This window comes from Pleurodeles waltl, chromosome 8 (genome assembly GCF_031143425.1).
Source record: "Pleurodeles waltl isolate 20211129_DDA chromosome 8, aPleWal1.hap1.20221129, whole genome shotgun sequence".
Taxonomy (NCBI): domain Eukaryota; kingdom Metazoa; phylum Chordata; class Amphibia; order Caudata; family Salamandridae; genus Pleurodeles; species Pleurodeles waltl.
The window spans coordinates 460,731,252-460,742,117 of NC_090447.1; the positions used below are offsets into that span (position 1 = coordinate 460,731,252).

Genomic DNA, 10,866 nt, shown 5'->3' on the forward strand with positions numbered 1-10,866 from the left:
CTAATTATTTGTAATCAATATAATCAATAATCATTAGAATCAGTAATTGTCACGCACCATGACCTTTCAGTCATGACTAACCACACCTTTAGTAAAAGTTTAGTAAGTTTGTTTCCCTATATTAACAATGCTAAGATTATGTAGAGTAATCTCAAAATCAGATGAAACACAAATACAGAAACAACACTGTCTGTCCAAAGCGCAGAAAAAAACATAATCTAATCAAAGCTTGTACTACGACACATTCTAAGGTAATAGTGCAAATCAATAGCAAAGTGACCTGAGTCAATGTTATAACATACATGAAGTTTAGCAGAGAAACTCATCAAGCATTAATCCCTGTTATCATAATGTCCTTAGTGGGAATCCTTAACTAACGTCAGATTAGCATCAGCATGTTGGGCTTCATGCAAAACAATTTAGTAACACAAATTTGGAAAAACATCTAACTATGGCTAGTACAAAACACCGCAGTTGGTACCTAGAAAGAAAAAAGCAAATATGCATAATAATCACAATTTGGATATTCCTATCCTCAGGGTTGATCAGCAAAGCAGATTCAGTCTTCGTCCTCAGGACATCAGTCGATCAGCAAGGCATCAGGATTCAGCATCAGAATTTAAAAAGGGCAAAGTCTTTAAGCATTAAAGTTAAGCACTTCTCTTGTCAAGATGCATAAAAATGTAGTAACCTCTTGGTCAGGAAAAATGGGCAATAATGGATGTCTTCTCTCAGAATAAACCTCTCCTCTCTGTACAGTGTCTTTAAGTCAAAGTTACCTATACTACTCCCCAAATCCCTATTGGTCAGTTAATCGTATGTTCGCACCCTCTCCAATAAAACTAAAATCCCAAATCTATTAATTCTAATATTACTCCGGTCACATGTCGTTGATTAGTCTATCTTGCTATGCCCTCATATTGTTGCAGCTTCTACTCTGGTCAGTATCTTCATTGTTCTTGTCCTTGGAAAGTCAGTCTCACACACATTACATATAAAATGTTGCATTAGCAGGAACATCATCTCCTAGCAGTCAGTTCACACGAAAAGCTTCCATTATGAGCACATTTACACAATACAACAGAAATTCCCTGCTTATCTTTCCTTGGTCAGCTATTTTATTAAATGCTAACAAATACAGATTTTACATGAGGCCTGGCAAGTAGGCCAAGTACGACATATTACTGCATTGGTCAACATATATTCAACATTTCATATTATTAGATCATTGATTAGTACACTTCGTTAACATTGGTGGCCATTTTTTGTGATCACATTTTCAAATGTGTGCATTATTTTTTCTACATTATTATATTTTCTACACAAACTTATTATTCCAAACACATAAACACTCTTTAATATTTTTTATTAAAACACCTGCGCTAGCACCTTCTCAGCTTCTTAGATACCAGTTTCAATCGCAATCACGAGCCAGCTAGCTGACAGGCAAGTTCGACATAAAATGCAGCGCAGAATTGTGAAGAACCTACATTCTCACGGGTGTCTCTTGATCGCACAGAAAATACTGTCAAGCAAGGAATAGGTGCGCCTCAATGTAGGCGCATATCTCGCATCTGGATTGAGCCTTTTAGGTTTCCTTTTGTTAGTCCTAACATAAACACCTCCGGCTTGAATGGGCCACGGACTGACGGTACGCGACGCGCATGCGCCGCCTAGTGCCTACGAACCACTCTGTGAGTCTTTCTTCCTTGTCGGCTTGACAGCGCACGCGCTCCCATGCTCTGTTTTCCATGTCCACACCCGTCGAGTGCGAGCCTTGCTTTACGGCAGGCGGTGGCGGCTGCGGGTGGGTTTACGGCCCGTCTCTGCAGCTGTTGCTTCACCGGCGAGACGCCGGTCGTGGAGGGCACGGAGTCTGCGAGCGGAGAACGCGGACACGGCGTCCCCAGGCGGCGGTCCCTGCCCGCCACCTCCGCTGGAGGCGCGCGGCGGCGGCCTGGAGACGGCGGTGGGCGGCCCCGCCATGAGCCTGGCTCCCAAGGAGCTGTCCAGTCTGCTGGGGCTGCTCTCTGAAGAGGCATGCACCAGCAGCTTCGAGGCGCTGTCGGCCGCTTTCCATCATTGCTTCCTGAAGGCCGAGCACTTCCGCGCCGGCTCCGTCCTGGTGATGCTGCTACAGCAGCCGGATCTGCTTCCCAGCTCGGCGCAGCGCCTTATCGCACTCTACCTGCTCTGGGAGATGTACCGCACCGAGCCCCTCGCCGCCAACCCCTTCGCCGCTATATTCGCACACTTACTGAACCCGCCACCCCCAGGACCTGAGGAACACGAGAGACAACTCTCAGGTGAGGAAAGAGGGAGCGCAACCTGAGTAGGTTGGAGAGCCCAGGTGTGCGGCGTTGCACAGCATTGAGGAAGGAGTACCATTGTACCATTGTAGCGACCAGGCTGAAGAGTTTTTGGAAAGATCGCTCTGACGTTTATACCTTGCTGCTGTCAAAATAGGATGGCTTGGGTACACAAAATCTGGGGATGACCGACAGCGCCGCCTATCCTTTCCTCAGTTTTTCCGCGCTTTTACACGTTTATAGCATGTATGGAAGAAGTCCGGAGGAATCAAAGCGAGCGGTAGTGTCAGTGTAGTGTTACTTTTGTTCACACCGCTTTCTTGACAACTACCACACCATCAGATCTAAATCACGTTGTTAAAGATACAGGTGCAGCGGCTCAGACTTGCACATTTTATATACAGGAAAAACCTAGTCTCTTTGCGCCTACTTAATGGCCTTGTCTGGTGAGCTATAATCTGCAAGTGTTGCCAAATGGCTAGCTCAAACAAAGCTTATTGTGTGTGGCGATAGATTGTTTGTTGACAGACAAAATTGTTTTTCGAATGAGTGTATTCAGACCGTTTTGGCTGGCTGGCTTTCTCGATGTTAAATCGTGTTTAACGGAAAATGCGTTGAGTTGTGCGAACGCAATGTACGGGGCTACCGATATTTCGTCTTTCTTGCATGTGCAGAGGGAATACCAAGTAATCACCAATTTGTCTTAAGTTATTCAAGATGTGCCTGTCTCAGAGCACCTGCCACAAGGCGCTCAGACTATGAGACTCAAGGTCTTACTCAAAACTAGTATTAGCGAAATATGTGTGCTGGGAATATGTGGAGTAGATGAATAGATGGTGGATTAAGTATGTCGGGACCAAACCTTCCCTTTTATTACATGTAAATCATCCCCAAAGTAGGCCAAAAGCAGCCCCATGGACAGGGTGCAGTGTATTTAAAAGGTAGGACATGTACTGGTATGTTTTACATGTCCTAAAAGTGAATTTAGCAGTTATTTCACTATCGCAAGGCCTATCTCTCCCATAAGGTAACATGGGGTTGCCTTGATAAGTCTTTCAACTGTAATGCCCTATTGTGAGCATATAGAGATATGGAGTTTGGGGTTTCTGAACTCACAATTTAAAAATGTATCTTTTGGAGAAGTTGATTTTTGAATTGTAAGTTTGAAAATGCCACTTTTAGAAAGTGGGCATTTTCTTGCTTAACTATTCTGTGCCTCTGCCTGTCTGCTGAATACATGTCTGTGTCAGGACGACAGTTGGGCTGTGGTGCATTCACTCTGGACGGTAACACAAAGGGAGTTGAGGTGTGCCCTGCATATCCTCATGGCTCATCACAAAGCTTATGGGTCTTCCTTAGCTAGTGTGGTGGGAATAGCTGACATTTTCACCCGAATAGGGTTTGCCTGTCCTCACACAAAGCAGTCTCCAACCCCTGGAGTATGTCTGGGGCCAGGGCAGGCAAAGACAGGGTCTTGTGCACTACAAAGACTTCTCTTTGAAGTTTACCTACTTCAAAGACAGAAATGGGTGTAAGTACTGGCCGTCTGACACCACATAGTTTAAATCGTTCTGGACTGAGGACATTCTGCCAGGAAGAAAATCTGGATGCTGTTGGAGGGACTGAAACTCTGCCTGTTGCTTTGTTGTGCTGGCTTGCTGCTTCTGTCCTGGGAGTGAAAGGACTGGACTTGGCTTTGTACATCCTGTTTCCAAAGGTTTCTCCAAGGGCTTGGACTGAGCTTGCCTTCTGTTAAGAAGTCTAAGGGACATCAAAGACTTCACCTGGGTTCTCTTGCTGAGAGTCTTGACTTGCAAGATGTGCCAAATCCAGTTCCTGGGCCCTTGGAAGTGAGTTCGGGTGCAACAAGGAAGAAACTAGTGTATAGCCATTGAGAAGGACCCCGCACCGCTTCCTGCTCTGGAGCTGTCGTCCCTGCTGAGTGCCATGATCACGACCTACAATGCAGGCAGCCACTGCGGCAGTGCTTCTGAAGTGTTGCCACAGCGTGAGTCCAGAGTGCCATGTCACCGACGTCAGTGGCACCCGACTCCGCAGCAGCACCTGTGGCTCTGTGGTGTGACCATAACACCACAAAGTTACCGCCTTACATTTTGACCTGCTGGATCGCTAGACCACGCCTTTTCGTAAGGAATCACTGCCAATGCTGCATCACCTCCCCTGCAACTGAAACAAACAAACGCTTCACCTCTCCTGCCTAGCAGTAAGGAACCAATGCCTCACCTCCCTGGTGGCAGTAAGGAACGAATGCCGCATCGGCCCCAGGGGTGAAGAGGAGGGTTTTGTTGGCAAAATGTCCCCCGTGGTCTTTTATACAGTGTGTCTGGTTAGTTCGAGTTAGTGTTTGTCTGCCCTTCCTTGAAGGAGGTTACCGATGGGGCATTTCTGCAATGCCGCACTTCTTCTTCATGATAGAGTGCAGTAGCTTCGGCCCTGCCCCATTTAAGACAGTTAGCTTGCCAGTTTGCCTTGCCTGGGAGTATGCTTGCTTTTCAGTGCATTGCATTCATCTGACAAGCCATTAGTAATGCAAGGTCAATGAAGAGAGTAGTGGCACTGCCGGCCTTATGATATTAATATGGGACTAGTAGGCTGCTGGCCACACAATCTAAGTCAGTGTGGCCTGTAACTCTTCTAAGGGTGTCTGTGACCTCTGTCCAGAGGGTGCAAGCTATTGGACAGTTCAAGTACATATGTAAGATGCACGCCACGGGAGCACAGCAGTGCTGGGAGTCGGGTAATGACGCAGGGTAGATTTTGTGTAGTTTTGGCGTAGGAAGTTATGTTGTATATATTGGAAGTGTACATTGCGGGAAACTTTCAGTGGATGCAGTGCTTTTCTAGCCCATTCATTCCTGGTTAGTTAGTGGCCTGATGTCCTTCTCCCATGCCAGTCTGAGCGGCACTAGTGGCTCCTGGGTTATATGTTAAAGGGCCCTAGCAAGCCAGGCGACCAGCCTCGGGGCCAGGGCAAAGAGGAAGGGCGGGAGGCAGTGGGGAAATGGGAGAACATCCCTGTCGTGTCCCTGCTGACTGGAAAGGAGGCCTGTATTCATCACTGTATTTTCATCTGTTCTTTGTATATGATTTTGATCATGCTTTGTATGTATGCCTCTTATTGTAATTGCTTCTAATGTCACAAACATTTGGCCCTAGTCTAAGGTATCAAATGCCTTTTCAAGATCTAACACAACGTTGGCCACAAGGGGCCAGCATTGCATGGCCTGCTCTATCAGTCTGTGCAGCCTTTAAATATTGAGTCGTGGATCCATTTGGTATGAATTTGTTTTGATCAGGATAGACCAGGGTTGGCATGTGTTCCAATAGCTGTATCTCTGCGGCTTTGCTTATGATCTTGTGATCACTGCCTAACATGAACAGCAGTCTGTAGGAGGCAATCCCAAGGTGGTCTGATCCCAGTTTCTTGAGTGAGACCAGGAGTGCTTTGCCAAAGGTTGGGGGCACACGTCCGAAGGGGAAGGCAGCGGTGTTTGTCTCTAACAATTTAGGGATAGTGCTGTCTTGTAGGCCTTGTAAAAACGGAGTGGGCAGCCGTCTAGCCCTGGGGTTTTACAAGAAAGGGGGATCGGGAACGGTGCCTCGAATCCCTTCCTCTGAAAGAAGGCTGTTCAGATTTTCCCTTTGCCCAGGCATCCCTGCCAGGTGTGTGACCGTGCAGAGGAATTCTCAAATCTGGGGATGGTGTTCCTCTAGTATCGGATTATATAGTGCGCGATGGTACGCACAGAAGGCTTTGTGGATTTTTTCTTGAGTTGTGGCTACTGGCATCTGAGAAACCCGGGTGGCAGTCACTGGGGTAATCTCCACAGTGCTTCTCAGTAACCATGCCAAGAGGTGGCCAAGCTTGACGCCCTCCACATGCACCTTGGCCTAATACTCCTTAGTCTATGCATAGTAGCTCTAAGAAGTGGCGTCAGGATATATTTTTAATTTGTAAGTTCGTCCCTTGCCAATTCGTCGTCCTGTGCAGCTCTCTCAAGGTTTTCAAAGGAGGTCTCCACCTGAGTTAGTTCTCAGGGGATGGTGCCTCAGACACTCACCACAGCATGAATGCCGTGACCTTATCGGATTGTTTTTAGGTCTTTCTACTCTACTGAGCAATTAGTTGCCGTCCTCCAGTTGTTAGCTATGTAGTTCATCAGGGGGACTCTGGTTGATTCCAAGAACGCAAGGTCCTCTATCATTGTGGGTTATAGGCTTCAGGTTAGTACTGGCAGAAGAGGCTGTCCCCTTGTGATGTGTAGGAGAAGTGTGTAGTGGTATGACATGGTCTTCTCCAAGTACTCTTCTTCTGACATTCATTTGCATAGTGCAATGACACAAGATGCAGTTTAAGCACACATGTAGCATGTGGTGGTGAAAATTAGGAGTACTCCCTGGTGTCTGGGTATAATGTTAGCCAGCTATCGATCAAGGACCAATGTGTGAGCCGTTGTGACAGGTATTACTGTGCACGCACTGGGAGAGTGAGGCAGGAGGGTTATATGATCTATCCAGCTGTAAGTCTAGAACATGGTTTAAGTTCTCTCCAATAACACAAGGCAAATGGGGCCTGGTCAGTAGTTATGATGGGTGTAACAGAAATTGTTGCTGCTTAACATTTAGGACAGAGGCATTATGCATTAATTTTCAAAGGTTCGCCTTGCAATGATATGGCCAGCGTTCATTGGCGGCCATGCATGTGAAGGCTACAGCTTGGGGGGGGGGGGGGGGGGGGGGCGAGTTGATCCCAATCAGTTTTGTCACTGAGTTCAAATTTGTTGAGTCATCTGGGTCTGGCACCACGGGCACCCCATTCGTGGCTGTCCAGTATAATGTAGGGCAGTAGGCCAGGACAACAGGCTGCACTTCTATAGCATTTTCTGCGCATTTGCGCTTTACCCATTCATGAGGCCATCTTGCCTCCCAGCATCTTCTGCTCTGTTTACCACAATGTTGGGGGGGGGGGGGGGAGTTGATCCCAATCAGTTTTGTCACTGAGTTCAAATTTGCTGAGTCATCTGGGTCTGGCACCACGGGCACCCCATTCGTGGCTGTCCAGTATAATGTAGGGCAGTAGGCCAGGACAACAGGCTGCACTTCTATAGCATTTTCTGCGCATTTGCGCTTTACCCATTCATGAGGCCATCTTGCCCCCCAGCATCTTCTGCTCTGTTTACCACAATGTTGGGGGGGGGGGGGGGGGGGGGGGAGTTGATCCCAATCAGTTTTGTCACTGAGTTCAAATTTGCTGAGTCATCTGGGTCTGGCACCACGGGCACCCCATTCGTGGCTGTCCAGTATAATGTAGGGCAGTAGGCCAGGACAACAGGCTGCACTTCTATAGCATTTTCTGCGCATTTGCGCTTTACCCATTCATGAGGCCATCTTGCCCCCCAGCATCTTCTGCTCTGTTTACCACAATGTGAACTGTGGCAACGAGATCCTTGACGTGTCCCTCAAGGTATGCTGTGGTCGGTTTGATGGTCTGGAGGACAGTTTCAGTTTGCGCAACCTTTGCAGAGAGTTTGCGCTGGCCATTGTGCAGTAGGCTCAGTACGACTGCCACCCTGTCTCCCAGGTCGTGTCAAGTGGCAACAATTTTTGCGTGGAATCTGTCCATTTTAGCTTCTGCAGGATCTGTTGTCTCTGTGGCGGTGCTAATCTGTGCCATGAGGGCCGGGGGCATCTCTTGGTATCTGACACAATGTCTAGTGCACACGTCACAGGAAAGCAGACGGAGGAGGCTGCCACACAGGGCCTGCGCTGTCCCTGTCAAGACTGTTATTCCGGACTAGTGGTAAGGGGGATGTACTGGATAAAAATATAGGTGGTCATTATGAACCTGGCGGTATTATAACCGCAGGGCCAAAACGACAGGAGCACCGCCAACAGGCTGGTTTACTGCCACAATGGCCCCGGCGGATGTAATCCGCAAGGGCAGCGCTGCTTGCAGCGCTGCCCAGGGGATTATGAGTCCCCTACCGCCAGCCTTTTTCTGGCGGTCTGAACCTCCAGGAAAAGGCTGGCGGTACGGGGAGTCGTGGGGCCCTGCACTGCCCATGCCACTGGCATGGGCATTGCAGGGGCCCCCTAATAGGGCCCTGGTCAGCTTTTCACTGTCTGCATAGCAGACAGTGAAAAGCGCGACGGGTGCAACTGCACCCGTCGCACGGCCGCAACACCGCTGGCTCCTAATGGTAAAACTTGGTTTGCGCCCCCCGGCCCAGCGGGAATGTCGTAATGGGGGCCGCAGGAGTGCGGCCGCATTGGAGGCCGCACGGCGGTTACCGCTACCGCCGCCCGCCAATGTCGTAATGACCCCCATACTGTGGAGTTTTTTCTGACGTATGAAGTCAACTGAATGAGCTTCTAAAGGAAGATGAATTGTTAATGAGGCTATAACCATGCTATGCGGCGAAATATGTATGCCACTGTCACTGCTGTTGTTTATTTTTACTTTTGAAAATGGAAAAAAAAATTGTTAAAAAAAAAACAACTGTTAATCCAGCCTACGCGTCCCATGCGCTCACCACTTGCTCAGCAGCTGACAAGGCATTGAGTCTCAGATGCCTCAGTTGGCTGCCCCCTCACACCTTGACATCGAGGCCACTCTCACTCACTTCCTGCATCGCCATTTGCTTCTCCTGGAACCTCAGTCTTCTGCAGTGTGGGGTTCGAGACTGGGGTGGGGGTCTTACCCATTGCTGCTTCCCAGATGGGTCCCAATGATGGGTGCACTGGTGGGGCGAGGTTAGCGAGTATCCACTATCTTGCTGTGGCAGACCATGCCCCACCCCACTTTAATAAAGTTATTGTTGCGAGATCCTAGATCAGGCGTCTAAGCTTTCAGTGTTTGCACTTAGTTGTAAGATAGCTTGGTTTAGAAGCAGTGATAATTAATTTATCAGGGTGATTATGATTCACTAAGTCTTAAAACGTAGAGTTTTGGATACATTATTTCATTGTATTTTTTTCTTTTTTTAAGTATGGGTGCACTAGTGCTCCTTTTAGGGAGCAAGGAGCTGCAATTGGGGCTCAGATGTCCATCTGAGCATAGTGTATCAGACCATGGATGTAAGTGTTCCAAAGCTATTGACTGGTACTCCGCATATTCTAAATGTGTGATAGACAGCTCAAGGTCTGGCTTGCAGCCAATCATCATGCAGTAAGGCAGAGTGGGCTAGCAGTTACTTAAGCTACAAGAAAGTACATTTTGTAGTGTATAATTAAATTGTCAACATTATTTGTGAAACGAAAATGGTTCCACAACTCCTTTTCCGCCCCCCCCTCTATTTGCAACAGTTCGTAGAAGTTAAATGTTCACTATAATTCAGAAGCGTGCGTCTGCAAGCTATTTCATGTGAAACCTAAACTTATTTCTGCTCGTTTCCTTTAGGGTTTTTGCCTCCAATAACGCCACCGGAGCGTTTTTTCCTTTCCCAGCTGATGTTGGCGCCTCCCAGGGAACTGTTTAAAAAGACCCCTCAGCAGATTGCCGTTATGGAAGTCCCAAATATGCCTCAGTCGGTGGACATTAGTGGACTTCAACTTGCTTTGGCAGGTGAATAGAAATTACTAATGTTTTTTCATAAAACGTTTCTGTTTCTAATACGAGTTAGGGATTCTGGTTATGAGGGACGTTGCTATTTGGGAGGTTGCTATTTCTGCAGAATTGATTTGCTATAACACTGTTTGGCGAATCTGCATCACATATCGCAGACATTTAAGACGTTCTGTTTAGCTTAATAATACGTTTTCTGCAGATCCGAAAAGGCACAAAAGTAGGGTTCTTTATTTTAAGTGTCTTAATTGATTTTGTTCTCGTCTACATCAAAAACTACTTAGGAGCGCAATGGCCGATCTTGGCGTGACAATGTAACTTTTTACTCAGAAAAGGACATTTATCTTTTATGTAAATTTGTTCAGGAGTTTTTTGAGCAGTTTGTGGTAGGGAAAAGGCATTGCGTGGGATTTGAAGGATGTTTCAGCTCGATTGGTTTGAATTTCATTTTCAAATCTGGTTGAAATAGTGGATTTCCGAATGATATTAAAATTATCACCAGAGGCTTATTTCCTGTCACAGATGGAATTTTTGGTCTGACTGTCATGATGCAAGCTGTTTAAAAACCATTCGCAAACCCTCCTAATAGGAAAGAATTTTGGGAGAACGTAAGGATACATCCCGGAAGGGCAGTGAAAGCCATTATTTCAAAGAAAAATGGGCAAATAGACACATTGAGTTTAAGAATGTAAGTGAACTGCAAAAAAGGAAATCTAAACAAATCAGCCAATAATTGAATTTAGGGAACTTTTATCCTTCAACATTTGCAGGCTTCGTGGCCAAGAAAAGTTGACATAGGATGTGGCCGTATGTCACACCTTGCTACCAGACGCTCCGCATACATGCCAACATTTTAGAAGAGGTAAGTGGGAGTCTTTAAAAAAAAAAAAAAAAAAAAAAAAAAAACCAAAGAGAATGTATTTCCCCTATTGACTTCTGTTGAAGCAGAGACAATTTCAGGTGGGGGACAGC

The 10,866-nt window shown here is 46.9% G+C and overlaps 1 protein-coding gene across 2 annotated transcripts in view; it reads left to right on the forward strand.

The window, feature by feature from the left end:
- Window positions 1–1,784: 1,784 nt before the first annotated feature.
- Window positions 1,785–10,866, forward strand: part of CNOT11 (CCR4-NOT transcription complex subunit 11) — a 160,154-nt gene continuing 151,072 nt past the window's right edge. Inside the window, exons 1-2 of one of the 2 annotated variants that reach the window (XM_069204410.1) lie at window positions 1,785–2,306; window positions 9,730–9,894. In XM_069204410.1, coding sequence (XP_069060511.1) covers window positions 1,985–2,306; window positions 9,730–9,894 — 487 coding nt within the window. In that variant the 5' untranslated portion in view covers window positions 1,785–1,984. The remainder of the gene's footprint in view (window positions 2,307–9,729; window positions 9,895–10,866) is intronic. The other variant, XM_069204409.1, reaches the window with a different exon arrangement.